At 36.8% G+C, this 16161-nt stretch overlaps 1 protein-coding gene across 3 annotated transcripts; it reads left to right on the top strand.

Moving 5' to 3' along the window:
• Window positions 1-3216: 3216 nt before the first annotated feature.
• Window positions 3217-15636, top strand: MS3_00007641 (uncharacterized protein; the record flags this gene model as incomplete). 3 transcript variants are annotated; one of them, XM_012937277.3, is made up of 8 exons in its annotated part: window positions 3217-3308; window positions 8116-8362; window positions 8412-8604; window positions 8659-8762; window positions 8817-8862; window positions 8908-9076; window positions 12097-12704; window positions 15557-15636. In XM_012937277.3, the coding sequence occupies exons 2-8, from the start codon at window positions 8141-8143 to the stop codon at window positions 15634-15636; spliced, it is 1422 nt and encodes a 473-aa protein (XP_012792731.3). In that variant the 5' UTR covers window positions 3217-3308; window positions 8116-8140. The 3 variants fall into 3 exon arrangements, with proteins under 3 accessions (XP_012792731.3, XP_051066499.1, XP_051066498.1); XM_051215955.1 differs by lacking the exon at window positions 15557-15636 and having other exon boundaries at window positions 8659-8766; window positions 8817-9076; window positions 12097-13325; XM_051215954.1 differs by lacking the exon at window positions 15557-15636 and having other exon boundaries at window positions 8659-8862; window positions 8908-14649.
• Window positions 15637-16161: the final 525 nt, after the last annotated feature.

Raw genomic sequence — 16161 nt, 5'->3', positions numbered from 1 at the left:
AAATTGAACACTAAACGTCTTTTTGTAAAACTTAAGGTGATCCGCTCAGCAGAAATATATCAAAGTGAGCAATCGATCCCAGTCTTAAATACTAAGTAACCTCATACTTGTTTAATATGTTAGCCACTTTAGAGAATCAGTAACAACAGACAATCATCAATAATAATGAAAGCCTAAGATTAGGAGTAGAAGGAGATAGTTTGATCCATTACACCTCATTTGAATGAGTTGAACATCAAAACTTGAAGTAAACAGTTAGCGCAACGAAATAAATTGGCAATGGAACGAAAATAATAATTAATGAAGTTGTTAGGTTTCTAGGGTCTGTATTTGTAAATAGAGATTACAGAATGTAAGAGATTATTTCGATCTAAATCCACTGCCGTCAACTAAATATTCAAGACCTTTGAATCAAATATACAAAGTGAACACTATTTTGCATTTACAGTTTAGTGGTAAGTGAAGAGCAGTTTTTAAAGTCTTCGATACTGACATGGAACTCGTGGGGGATAGTGTAACGTCATGTGCTATGTTAAACTCACATAGCTTATTCTAGCCTCCGGACAAGCCAATCTATTCATTCTTTTTAAATCACATCTTGACCTTATCACTTATTCGCTCATTTATTCTGGCTGTTTCTAGCGGAGCGTGTGTGTGTGAACATCTTATCCTACTCGTCACATATCTGTAGCTTATTTCTATCTGGATATAAATACTGAATAACTCTTGGTTAAATCGAGTTAGTACACATGCCTTCTCCAACCTGCTTCTCTCTTCCTTCTTTATTTCGTCTCCCTGATAGCATGTTCAAATCACTGAGTGCAATTAATATACATATTCAAACTCTATACTCGTGATTGACTTATTTAAATCTGTTATTCACTAACACGAGTTAAGTTGATAATCATGTACGAGGATATTCGATATGTGTATTTCGACGACAATCATCCACACAATACAAATGGAGTCAGATAAAAAGAGCTACCAAACCTTTATCTGTTCTACTTGACGTTTCTTTAGCTGAATGCACCAAGTCAAGCATCCGTACCAGATCATGTTCCAGTGTCCCACAATACTCGTCTCTTGCGACAACTAGTCATCTAATCAACGAATGTTTTCGTTCAAGCTGTCTTACGATATACTACACACGGCTTTGTACGTCGAGACTCACATCGACGACCTCTCGAGTCAGCATACAGTTCTTCAGAAGTGGTCACATAAATCACAAGCCTATCATGTTATCGATTTCGCTTTCGGCCAAACTTACCTTTTCGGAGCTAGTCGGCGCACTTTCGAAAATGCTGGTGGTCCATTATTTGTAATGTGGTGTGCAATGCTGCCGATTACACACGGTAATTTCGGTCGCGTTTGGTGCGTTTTGAGGTAATTATCTAGTATGAGTTGATAGGATGGGTCGATTATGTGCCTTACTGTGACTGAGGATAATCTACACGAACGGACAATTGAGTATTGCCATCCACCAACCCCTGTTTGCACATGTCGATGAGTAGATTATGGTGTTTTAGCAGGTCTATATCAGTGATTGGCATAGAAACAAGTTTGCGTGAACCTACGTTAAAATAAACATATTGCTTACCATATGTGGTAATCGGTTATCCATTTGCCGCCTGTAAGTTGAAGACGAGTTCAAGCAGACATTCATTAGAATTTGCATGAAGAACGCTTACTTATGAGCCAGTGTCGAAGAGATAGTACACTTTCATCAACACACCAGTAACTTGCAACGGACGGCTATGTTTGTCAGCTACGGTTGCCGTTAACGCAGCTCGGTGGGGACGTTTTCCGGAGTGTTTTCCACGCAAGACAGTTTAGAGCTTGAGAAATTGAAGTGATTTCTGAAATTTTTGGATGACTCACCATATGTATTGTGGTGTCTGCAACAATCAGAATTATCTCACGGTCCAGTGACAGATCCTTTCTGTGGCGAGCTCCTTCGATGAGTTTGGAAGCATCTATGATCATGGTATATATTAAGATAACGAGTAAGAGTATAATGGAGGTATGCAACGTCATTCTGTGTTGTTTGGAGTCTTTTGTTGGCAGAATAAACCTCGAAGTCTAGGGTTCTGGTAATCTCCAGAATCCATTCTGAAGATGCCGTCACTTCGTCTATAGAGTTATTTTGAGATAAGACAAGAACTGCCCGCATCCGTTGGAAAATCTTCGGCACGAATAGCTGTTCGTTGACCAATGACCTCTTACATTCGTAGCAACATTCCTGTTGCTGGGCCATGTTACAACATGATGTTGTGGAAAAGTTGACACAACCTTTTTCGGTCAGTTAAAACAAGACGCACAAATAGGCGGAAAATATCCTAAAACATCAAAACAATATCACACTATGCAAAAATAAAAATAAAAAATGAGGATATATCGTTATGTTTAGAAGCATTTGATCCAAGCTGGCCAGCAGTTACAAGGGATGCGTAGCATGACGTACACACTCGTGATGTAACTTTGACGCGTGACCGAGCGCCTCAGTTAGGTGTGTCCATTGAAACTAATGAGGTCAGCATCAGTGTCGAAGACTCACAGAACTATTTATTTTGGACGTCCATTTATCGCTATAAGAATCATTAATAAGTAACACTTCGGAGGATATTGAATCCGAACGGGACACGAAAGTGAGCATACATTGTCTTTTACAAACAGTATTGAGGCTTTAGCAGGTATGTTTTGGAGTTCCATACCGGGAGTTTAAGTTACGGCACCCATGATAAATCTTACGACATAACGTTCGAAAAGACCTGTGGTGTAATGTACACAAGAGGATTTCATCTCGTGTTGCTTCTTGTTCACTTCCATCGTCCTCTAACTTGTTTTGTTCCCCATTTTTTATAGAGACTATGGCAACAATCATATCCTCTCATAACCAACATTCACACACTTATCAATCGGACACAGATTCCTGGGAACGAACAGGTCAGTGATTCCGTCAAAAAACCTGATTGTCGGCTCCTTGAGAAGGTTGTGATGAGACGTTCTAGTGATTTCGCCAACAGAGGGTCGATAACTACTACAGGTTCAACGACAGGGCGAGATATTACTTTGAAGGTTTTTACTTAGTTATTAGCATTACTATTTTGTTACTTCATATTGTTTAAGAGTCAGAGTATTTATTTATCCATTACAAGCTTGAGAAATATCTCTGACAGTTCACGGCATACGTTTCGCTATTTATGTTCAATAGAGTTTGTATAGTCGTTTGAATATAAGCGGGCACTTACATTTCTCATTTCTTCGTATGATACCCCAGCGAGTACAAGTGTTGTCGCTTTTTCGCACAGGTTAGATACACCCATCATACGGTACACCTTTAGAACCATTTTGTTAAGCAGTGATTGTTCCATAGCATGCTTTTCATAACGTTGCCGGCTGTGTTACAGTCGTTAGAATGTTTATGAACTGCTTAGTTTAGTCACTCAGTTCTCGTCTTATATCTGGAAACACGCCTAACCTCATATAGATTGCAGTAATGCTTTAGATAACTATCTTGCTAGCAGTTACTTTAGAAGGAACTCTATCGTGATTTTAATCAGTCATCTTGGCCTACAAAGACAGTACTTCAGGATGCAGTGCGAGAGAGCTCACACGAAGATCTGCGGAAACTTCCTTGCCGTTAGAGTATATAAGTCAGAAATCATGTTAATGAAGCTATTGTTACTAGGCCTCTGTGAGTTTTCGTAAACGACATTTACTTCAGTCATGTCGGTGCTGGTAAAAGCTAAATAAGATGTTCCCATTCAATTACTCACCTCATTACCAATTCATATGATTTCCTTTTATGTCTGAAAGAAATAAGGCAAGAGTCACACTGCGTAACTAGGAACATTATCTGACTATCAAGACCTTAGGGTAGTGACTATGCGCTACTTCAACCTGATGTTGAGAGACATGCGGTATCACAATATTCTATTGTGATGGCATAACAATAACTGCCGACATTGTGCTCTAGAAAAAACATCCCAGCTCATGACTTAGTGCAATACATAAATCTATTACTTACACACAGAGGTGTGTGATAGTTATAATTCACTCAGTGCGATCAGTCTCCTATTCTCTAAACCATGAGTTGACAAAGTTATCACGGTCATTGATTTGGTGCGCCGGAGGCGTAAAACACAGACTTACATTTTCATAAATACGAAGTTTGCGTGCTCCAATGGTAATATCCCTCTCGCCGGGGAAATACAACTAATACCTTAACGTAGTGATGGAGCATGGCCAAAAATACCTCTTTCTTTAGTTCTTGCTTTAAACGCTAGGTCAATTGGGAAGCAGAAAGCAGAGGCATCATGGTCTGAGGGCGACCGTTCATTCAGGGATAGATGGTATTAGGGTTTTTCCCTTGGAAAACTCGCATCTCCACGGTTGCTAGCTTCCCACAACAGGAGGAAGAGGAGATCGGAAAAGGTTAATCACATGGATTCTTGTAGGCAGTAAGGTTTGAAAATTACTGACTCAACACAACAAAATCTACACCATAAAAATCCATGTGGCCGGCTGCAAGCAGATATTCCTTGGACTTTGTGTTCGCGTTGGAAAGTCATAAAGACTCTCTCTAACCCATTTTCACCTTTAGGTTTCTTAAGTATTCTTTAGCTTTGTGGGCTACGAGGAAGAGATCATTCCCCTCGTATTTCTAACATTTCTGGACATCAATCATCTTCACTCCATCACTTGCCATTTATTAAGGCTTTTATTTCGTTTTCAACCTTACTGATTTATTGTAAAACTGTGTTGCCTTTCTTTTGGCCTTTTGACTACATCATATATCGTGCTGAAACCCGTGAGTTTTGCGTCTACAGACGTCTATCTACATACCTACCTTAGAAGATGCATTAACCCTAGTGGTCTGATGACTTGCTTGTTCAATTTTCGTTAATTCACTCTACTTGTGACTCCAAATATGCATAACTTCTCTTTGAAAAGTACATGTACCACTTAGCATTCTAGGCTGTAGTATTTCGTGAATTCAGAATTAGAGAACATACGTAGGTTATGCTTTCTTGATCATAGGGATCTGCAGAACTGCCTATGGTAAAACCACAAATTGGAAATGGTTTCCTACCCTCATATCCAGTTACCATAAACATTAGTCTAAACATGATTGCTGTGACATTAGCTATTTTGTTTTGTCATTCGAACTGGGTACATTGGATAGAGTCTATCTATCTAACATTGGTAATCAGGAATTTTTATCCTTCAATAATATATATTGGATCAGATTTGTTCACTTTATGTCTCATATGGTTAGGTATAGCACCATTCTATACCTTTCATTCCTTAATTTTTTAAGTATTATTTTGTTTCGGTACCAATACTTTTATTGTTTTACTTTCCATCGATTTTATTTTGCTCTTTGGTAAATAGTGGCATTTGTTCTGTTTTGTTCTTACCACTCATCAACAGCCTTGAAGCTTAATGGACTTGGAACTAAATTCCTTCATATTCCTCTTGATGTCCCCTTTTTCACTTGCTATGTTCATAACCTCAAAATCATTTGTCGGTTGTTTAAACATAAGGAACGTTCCCGTTCTTAGAAATCTTTCACATATAGTCGCCTTCGAGGCTTACACTATGGCGACCTTTACGAGTAATAAATAGCCACGGATGCATTTCGAGTTCCTGAAATGCATACGCTTAGTTTAATAATAACCATCTTTTTATCTTCTTACTGTGTGAAAATCACAACATTGCCTTTTCTGCTAGTTTTTATAACTCTGATACTAACTTAACTCCTTTCGTATTTGCACTGGGGTAGATATATTTCAGGATTCTTGAACCCTGTCCTACCTACTTCGGTTTGGGTAACTAAGTACCATTGCCGACCCTCATAGCAAGTGTGGCTCTAAGCCTATTACGCAAACATATGCATGTTTTTATAGTAGATGTAGAACATGTTGACCCCCCCCAATGCCTTGGTACGGCTGAGGGTGGGAAGAGTTAGTTCTCCCTCTCGAAACGCTCTCACTTGGTCACGCGTATACAGCCACTGCCAGGAAAGTCCTACTCACTGCCTTCTCGTGACGGGGGGGGGTTGTTTACAAAATTGAGAAGACGAAATACGGATGTCTGGTGCTGTAACCGAGTAGGTGGATATGGAAGATCCGCCTAGGGGAATTGGATGACCCTGATTTCAGACCAATGGTGCACATGGGCTCCAGTATCCCAAGGGAACAAATGGCGTGTGGACTAACTATTGGTCATTGGCTAACATGGGACTGCATCTCCTGACGTTGCTCCACTACCTTGTGGGTCAGATCTTTAGGTTGAAAGCTCTGGGCGTGGCCTCCTAAGGAACCAACCTACTTCGGTCTGGGCACCCGGTCAGTATCACAGCCCACACAAATCAATTGACTTGTGTGGCACATATGTGTTCGGTGCGCCTTTGTACCAATATTTATGTGTTCAAATAAATAATAAATCACAGACCATGAATACGTTTACGGTTGTTCGAATTCGTCACAACCGTATTCATTTAGTTACTGGCCTGTGTTCAACAGTGGCTGGTAAATACATCACTTTACTAAGATTTTTGCTTCTAAACTTATTATTATTTGTTTTCATAAGGTAGTAAATATTCCCTTAGACTCGACTGCTAGTCTGCTTTAGTTGATAAATCTTCCTTTTAATTCTCTTGTTGAGTTTTCGTTCTGCTAGTGTAAGGTTATGAAAATTTAAATCAGCACACATTCGTGCTAGTTCTTACATTGTCTGACAATGGATCCTAAGGCCAATCAAATGTGTAGGTTGATATTGATTATTTGTTACTTATCTATTCGCGACCCATAAAGTACCACTCAATCGGGTGTACTACTTTTATCCGAACTTCGATAGAGATAAGATGGTGGTTGGAAGTAGTCGACAGGAAATCGTGGACTCAGGTTTCGTGCTACTTGGCACTCGTCAGCAAGGTGTACCTGTAATCTTGGGGAACTGGTGCTCCCGGACGGATTCGACCCTGTGTCACCCAGCTTCACAGTCAGACGTTACCACTGGGTTATCCGGGCCGCGACCGACCTCCTGTAGGACTGTATTCACAGTTGATCAATCAATCTGGAAGTACTGGACGGCCGTTTCGTCCTAGTATGGGACTCCTCAGCAGCGCGCATCCACGAACCCAAGACCTTGAGTTTCGCGCGCGAGACCTATAGACCAGTGAGCCGGCATCCAACAGTGTTAATGTCTAACTTCAATAAATCCACGAAATTGCTCAACCATTGTCTGAGGTAGATACCTGTCTCTACCTGACAGCCCCACGTCACATCCCCCTAAAACTCCGAGAATCCCCTCACGAAGCTAGTCTCTAGTGCGCACCTGTTGGTTGTCCGTATGGAGTTTTGGAAATTGTTAAGTTAACACGTCAGGTGGAGGCAGGTATCTATCTCAGACGATGGAAGATGGTTGCGTAATTTCGTAGATTGATTGAAGTTAGACATTAACACTGCTGGATGCCGGTTCACTGGTCTATAGGTCTCGCGAGCAGGATCGTGGATGCGCACTGCTGAGGAGTCCCATACTAGGACGAAACGGCCGTTCAGTACTTACAGGTTTTCAGTGGTCTGACATAAATCGATTCATGATTTCAGTCAAAAAAATATTACTCTCCTCAATCCCATACTAATAAATAAGACGAGTTAGTTCGCATTCAGATTTAGAGATAGATCCCTAAGCTTTGTAGCCCGTTTTCTTGGACAAAGAAGCCAATTATATCAGGCTGTTATAGAAAACTGACTCATAAAGTGATGGTTTTACTTATCTAAATAATTCCTATGAAATCTGTCACAGTTGGACATCAGAAGTAATATGTGCCATACAGCTAGAGAAATTATATTGTGAAGAAACAAATAAGGGAGGCAGTGCAACCAAGAACAGGGAAACGGGAAAATTATATGGTAGAGGTTACAGTCCGGTTAAATGTACGATCATCAGAGAAGTTCATATCACTGGCGACGTTTGTTTGACCAGCTGAGTGACAATGATTTCAACTGTGTTTGGCTGTATCCACAAGCTTTTTCGGTGTTGTTAAATTTCATTTAAAAATAATTTCCTCTGTACTACCAATGTATTATAAATTTATTTACTTTTCAGGTCCTTTTTTTGATTCGGTGTTGCAATGCAATGCCCAATGATAAGCCAGAATTGTATACTTGTATTGCACTGTTCATATTGCTCATTCAATACACTTCTTTTATCAAATCTCATCAATCACTTCAAGACTGCCCACTCAAGTGCAAACTGTTTGTTTAGTTTGTATCAGTGTCGTCATTGTCAATTAATATCAACATCTTGTCCCGTTCTTACGGAACATTCTTTAATCAATCATATAGAAAAGGAGGTGAGTTTGTTGATTTTAAATGAACTAACATTCTTGTATATAATTATAGGTGTCTATTCAGTGTATATATCAGAATCATTCAGGAAATCCTATCTTTACTGGGGAAGCAATGTACGAATGCTTGCTTTGTTCATTCAAAGCTAAAGAAGTTAAAAATTTAACCTTACATTATTTCGCTTTTCATGGTATCAAAAATGCCAGTCCAAATTTGACCAAGCATTTAACTTACGATTATTCATCAGGTTCTTAGTATTATTTGTTTTTTCTTATTTCAATTAATTACTTCAATCAATTAGGATTAAATTACAATTTCCATGATGCAAAATCGTTGTTTATGGGTGACAAACGAAATGCATTTGTCGATCTTAATCAAGATGATGGCGAAATGAGTTCTCATTCAGTAAGTTTTTTCATTTAATGTTGGTTGAATACGTGTTCATTTTTGTTTATCTAGGTTGGAACAGAAAGTGGTCGATTTTCCAGGGGATCTCATCTTAGTTGTAATCATTAGATTTTTTGCTATTTAATTATTTTTACTCTTTAAGCATCCCAAGTCAACCGAAGTTTAATGCCATATAAATGTACACACTGCGGCAACGCTTATCACAAACGAAAGTATTTTGCTGAACATGTTTTCTCCTGTTCCAAATCTTTGCAATTAACTTGCCCATGTGGCCGTGTTTGTAAATGGAGATCGAATTTCTATGCACATAGGTTAGTATTCTATGTAATTTAGTGTGTCTTCGTAGTGAAAGTATTTTCCATTTCATTGTCCAAATAAAAAATGTGTTTGTGTGACCAAGTGCAATGTTATAGGTTTTAACTGAATAAGTTATTTTAAGGAGTAGTTGGACTGGCTGTTTGTTCCATTCTTAAAGCCTTTTGAAATGAAGGTGTTTGTTGTTTCTCATTATTATCAGAATGGCTTTCTCCATAGAAGTTTTGGTGAAACGAACGTTTGTTACATCATTGATATACGTAAAACATTTAGAAATAGCGTATATCCTGTAGTCATTTTATGAATTCCACCTGCAGTTTGTGCATCGCCAAATTTCAATATTACCGTTAAGTTTTTTATTAATCAACTCTTCTAACTGAAAGCAATATACCCACCCTTCCGTGTCTTTAATAGCTTGTATATAATTGTGATTTTTATATAAATATCATATATATTTCTTCCTGAGATAAGGTTAGTGATGAGTACCGGTCCGGTTGCTAACAGAAATAATATTTTGTGAATGACAAATTGCGTAAATTCCTCATATTCAATCTGCGTTCTAGTTCATTATTTAAATACTAAGTTTGGCTTCGGACTTAATTTTTTGCTCACAATGTCCAAAAGGTTGTGCCGAATTTTTATGACTTACTTAAGAATCTGACATACTAAGCCATCGACGAAGGAACCCAATTAGACAAGTTAAACTAGTGGGGCACGTAAGTTCTATTTTAAACATATTGTACTTGAATTTCTAAATCCTGAGTTTATTACTTGTAAGTTTTCTTAATAATGTGAATTCGTGGTAAGTTTCAGATTTTAACGACAAAATTATGTACATTTGCATTACTTCTAAAAGCACCTTAATGTTGTAAAAATAATTACAGCGACGATCACATGAGAATTCGGTGACCTCAGTCAGCTATATAGTGTGTATCAGTGGCCTAGTTGTTAAGTCGATTGATTCAAGACCGCTGTGTTCCTCTTTCAGACCCTGTTCCACCTACTTCAGTTTGGTCGGCTGGACAGTATAATTAGCCCTTTCACTAAGTCTTAATCAAAACCAAATATCTGCACTTGTACTTAGCGGTGGGTGTAAAATGAGTGACACACCCGTAATTTTCGCTTTCTGTATCTTACGGTTTTGATTAGTTTATCCCACCAACCTATTAATATTTGTTGCATCAGTCATAATCATTTAGGTCGTTTAACAATAGATATTTTTCAGTCACTTATAATCGAGATGGAGCCTGAAGCAAATGTCAGCCCAAGTTACCAACCTGCGTCAATACAGGGAGATTACTCAAACAAGATACATAACAAAAAGTTCGAAATAATCGTAGTATCAGTGATATTGAAAGACCACATATTGCAGAATAAACCAGTTATATCCAACGTATAACCTAATGCGTGTTCATCGGCTTCACTTGTCACATCCAACTAGTACATCGAGATGAAATTGTCAAGGTAAATCCTAGAGTAGTAACAATATTAAAGTAATAAAAGAGACTAGGCATAGATAATACGGTTCGAAAAGAAAATATGGATTAATGGAATAAGGAGGAAAGAGGGGATCCTTTTGTAAGGTAATTTAGAAACTTAAGATCTAAAAGAAGGCAAATACAACGCACCTGACCCACTTGTAATTTTGAGCTATATCACCTGAAGCATCTAACCATTAGTTGCGATAACTGCGTCGACCCCAACCAAACGGTCTACACCTATCTACATGGTTCAGTCAAACAGTTAATATCTTCATGGACTAATGCCACCTGCTTGTTTGCCCTTCTCTAGCTCTCAGCCTAATTTTATGCCGGGTAGCATTGTTTATCAAGCTAGGCAGTGACTTGAGAAAACTGCTTTAAAGACATCTATAGTCTAATACTAATAGCTTTCAATTTGGTCTACCATCCCAAACTACGTTTCACGGCATTGCGATGGCATGCGTTGGGTTGCTGTATAGCATACTTATCCATCCGTTGAAAAATAAACATCTCGTCTATGCCACAAGCTACACCATTCGGTAAAAGCTAAGGGGTTTTTATGGACGCATGCCAACAAATAGTTATTTCTGAAATAATGTCTATTTTGAAGTTAACTGAAAATGGAAGACGTTAATTATGACTAACACCAGTTTCAGTTCTTAATTCTGTCGCAAGTTCACCGATTCGACTTTATATATGTTTACATATTTAAAACCCAATTATGTACTTTGAAGCGGTGTTTCAATGAGCGTGTGATAACGTTTGTGTGATCGAAATGTCGAAACTGGTGTTACTTGTGGGAGAAGTCGAAGAAAAAGGAAAAAACTAAACAAGTGTTTCAATTGTTGACACATTTACCTCGGATATTTCTTAAAGATATGAGGGAATCTGTTACTTCCTCGTAGCCCACAAAGCTAAAGAATACTTAAGAAACCTAAAGGTGAAAATGGGTTAGAGAGAGTCTTTATGACTTTCCAACGCGAACACAAAGTCCAAGGAATATCTGCTTGCAGCCGGCCACATATGGATTTTTATGGTGTAGATTTTGGTGTGTTGAGTCAGTAATTTTCAAACCTTACTGCCTACAAGAATCCATGTGATTAACCTTTTCCGATCTCCTCTTCCTCCTGTTGTGGGAAGCTAGCAACCGTGGAGATGCGAGTTTTCCAAGGGAAAAACCCTAATACCATCTATCCCTGAATGAACGGTCGCCCTCAGACCATGATGCCTCTGCTTTCTGCTTCCCAATTGACCTAGCGTTTAAAGCAAGAACTAAAGAAAGAGGTATTTTTGGCCATGCTCCATCACTACGTTAAGGTATTAGTTGTATTTCCCCGGCGAGAGGGATATTACCATTGGAGCACGCAAACTTCGTATTTATGAAAATGTAAGTCTGTGTTTTACGCCTCTGGTGCACCAAATTTCCGATGGCATCATAGTCTAAATGAAAATGAGAAACTATCTGCATATTGTCTAAGTAAAATTTCATGATGCTCTTATTTTTGTTAATAACGCATCCTTTTTTTCAATTTCAGAAAATCATGCGCCGTTTATAAACAACTTGTAACTGGAGGCAGTCATCTCTCTGTCTTTCGTCGTCGAGGTTTGACTTTGTCTAAATCAAGTATTAATGATGATTCTGAAAGTATTACTAAAGAATCAGTTAGTTCTAGCGAACATCTGCTTGATATGTCAACTAATCCCAAAGATGCTTCTACTGTAAATCTAATTGGTGGAAATGATTTAACTTCCTTAGTTTCTTCATCTTCTACACCCGAAGTTACTCCCCAGTCTAATCCAGACTCTAGCATTGATGTATTTGGAAATCATTCTGATTCCTTTCAAACCTCTCTCACCTACATAACTCCAGTTTCATCACTAGCCACATCTGTCCCGACTTTCGTTTCCAATGAAAATATTGAAACAAATAATCTAAATCATGTATCTAGTAATTCGATGGTCACATCTGCCTCTATAATTCATGCATTAAGTCAAACTTCTAATTTGTCCGTATTAGTTGACACACGTTGCCCTGTCAGTAATTATCCTTCAAATCAGATAAATGAATGCACCGCCACTAATGCGGAAGGTGGATTTATCCAATGTGTATCATCAAAAGGTGAACCACTTATCATGTTTCCTGGTATGTAATTTGAAAAACTTAAATGCATAATTTTACTCTCCGGTCAACTATATATATATATATATAAAATCCATACCGCAACACTCAGTTAAAAATTCCAAGAAATTAAAAAGCTTTAAAACTACTTTCACAGTATATCTTTCTGTCTTATACGTAAGAACGAATTAATTTATTTTCCTTTCTTATTGATTTCTTTTTTTTTCATGTAACTTCTGTGTATAAAGTTGTCTTTTATTATGCCATTTTGTTTAAATTATCGCTTCTATCTTCCAATATATGCATTGTTCATGAAGGAATCAGTGGAATAAATGTCACAAGTTTGTAACAATTTAGATTTCGTGCAAATATAATATATGCTTTTCTTTAAGAAATCTTAACCTATAGACAAAGTTTGCAATACTTATCATGTTTTTCAATTGAGCAAAAAATTCATGTTTTTTAATTGTACAACTTTAAAAAGAACACATTTAGGCTTTAATTAAGCTGACATCTTTTAATGTAAATTTATAGTGTAAAAAACATTTGTCATTCAATTTGGAAACTTTCTTACATAAATAGATCATGTTTTGTAAATTGATTGACGACTAATTAAATGACAATGTGAACAAGATAGTATTTAGTAAAAAAATATGTTATTTATACGCACATATTTCGGCCTAAAGCACTTGTTAGTTTCGTCAGTCGTTAGCCAAATAATATAATGAGAAGAGGTTTTTTGGAGATTTCAGAAGTTTCAATAGCTGAAATCATGAGCCAATTGAAGTTAGACCACCATGGAAAACCTGGAAGCACTGGGAAACCGTTTCGTCCTAGTATGGGACTCCTCAGCAGTGGGTTCGGATCTCGTGGGGGACGAGTTTGGGTTTCACAATTTTCGCTAGGTGGAGACACTTCCGGTCAACTGCTTAAACATTCAATGCATATTCGCTACAGAATTATGTTAACATAGAGTTGAATTCCAAATGGATTAGTCATTTGTGATTCCTTTGACCGTCATACCGATTGTATGTTCAATTGATACAGACAAACTGAATACAGATATCGATGTTGTACAGTCATCGTATAGAGGTACTTAATTGCTGATTTTGGATAAGTTGTTTTCTTAACACGTCTCGTATGAACAGCTAGTTCCTCAACAGTAGTTTAAGCACAAGCCATACACGTAAGTTGATTCCTCGCCATATTAAATAATGTAAAGATGATTCATGGAAGTATCCACCATGCTCTTATTGACATTTAGTTTCTTGATACTCGTAATTAGGTGAATATATATCCAAATGATACAAACAACACATGTGTATCACAGTCTTCTCACCATATCTCAATTTCATTTTGAGTGATTACACGGCATCATATTGATCGTACATTTGCGGCGTGATTGTGTGCCTGCCGTTGGTTTTTTAGTAAATAAAAGACTTTTCAAGTCAAATAAGTTTATCAGTAAGAAAATTTCTTGAGGACTAATCTTCAGTGAGTATTCCTTTATTATTGACCGATGATGGAAAGGACTTTCGAATCTAATAAACATCGAGAAACTATAAGCCTAAACTCATTCTCAACGTTTGGTAAAGACATATTTAAACGTTTGGTGGATGCCATTGCTTCCAAAATGACTAAGGTAATTGTGTGAATGCAATTCCGAAATTGTACAATAACAAATCTTCAAATTAATTTTTACTAAAAAACAAAACAGGTGGTCGGTAAAAATGTTTCCGATTGCATAGACGATGTTCAGGAAAAAGGACTCACAATCGATGGACAGAAAGTGTGTTTTTATGTAGTGCCAAGTTCCAGATAACTTACTCGTCTAAATCAGGATCATTGGTTAGTTTCACTAGGCGATGTAGTCATTATGAATTAAAATTCTATAAAACATATTTCCTTGGATGTACAGAATGATTCCTAGTTGTTTTTAAATCAGGTTTAACGCTATCGATAGTTTTGACAGAGATTGCCTATAGAAATTTACCGTAAATCTCATTTATTATCTATAACTATCAGCAGTCTAGTTTAAATCTTCATAATTTTATCAGTTATGTTAATTTTCATACCTTATTTAATCCAACTCATTTAACTTAATTAGACAATTTATCAGTTGCTATACGATAGGGAAAATGTTCCTAACTATTTAAATCCTCTATAGATACAGCTTTTTAATCGTATCTCTGTGAAATAAAGTGTACGGAAAAACACATTAAGACTACTTTATGAATATATTTTTAAATACAAAGGTAAATCTTAAGAAGATAACAATTAGCACTGACGAGGCTCCCCTCCCGAAAACTACAAAGAAACTGCTATCTGATTATTTGAAGGTTCTTCAGCTAGTATCAGTACGTGAAAAAAAGCTAATTCACTCTTCAACAAGGTAAATGGGAATTTCATCACAATAATCATACGGTAAATAGTTTTCAAAACATCCTAGAAATAATAAAAAACTATTGTATTGATAAAACAGAAGTATTAAGTTTATTGAAATAGATAAAATTATTATTAGGTTAGTAGTGTTTCTCAGAATTATTGTTGCAATCAACATTAACGAATATTTGCTGATATCACCAGGATTGTGACAAACTGAAAATGAAAACAGTGTAAATACATTGAAGAAAAAAAACACCACAGAACATTTGAACACACTGTATAAGTTTACGTATAGACAGTTGTATACACATAGGTAGGTATATTAAATAAAAGTAAAATTGTTGTACATTAATCCTATTGTAAAATTGAAATACGTAATATGTTTGTGTGTTATCAATCAGAAAAAAACAATGATATCATTATTGTTTTCCATTTAATCCCATTTCATTGATCAATGTGACTTTTTGAACTTTTTTATCAAAACTATCCAGATTATAAACACGTAACATTTCTTCACGTAGACATTCAGCTGCTAACGCCAAATTTCTTGACTACGAAAAATAAACAATGAACAACTATTATTCACTGTAACAATTTATATGGTAACTTGTAATTTAGTGATATTATTATTGTTGATTATTTTGTGCTAAAAAATAAATAAAGAGAACTCTTACCAATCATTAGTGTGGCAAGTGATACAAATTTTATGATTGTCAGTTGTGTTTTTAACACATCGTTATAATTTAAAACAAGATCATTATATAGTGTATTTAATGGTATTGATAATGAGCTGTCTAATTTAGATGCTATTTTCGGATGGAAAAGAATTCTAATTTACGCTGATATAGAAGGAATACCAAATAGAGTTGATTTTAAATTGGTGATTGCTTATTAAGATATTGCTGAGGTTCAGTAACTGAAAACATAGGTAACAGGTTTATAATGTTATCTAACTATGGACTGCGGAATACAATCGCGTTTCTAACCCAGATACACATTTTGAGAAAAGTCAATCATTAGTGCACAGGCACCATGTGTTTATTTCCTTATACAAGTATGTTGTATCAGACCATTGTTCTTTGTATAACATCTCAGT

The sequence above is a fragment of the Schistosoma haematobium genome, chromosome 4, assembly GCF_000699445.3.
Source record: "Schistosoma haematobium chromosome 4, whole genome shotgun sequence".
Lineage (NCBI taxonomy): Eukaryota > Metazoa > Platyhelminthes > Trematoda > Strigeidida > Schistosomatidae > Schistosoma > Schistosoma haematobium.
The sequence above is the reverse complement of the archived record's forward strand: the minus strand, read 5'-3'. Positions and strand labels throughout refer to the sequence as shown.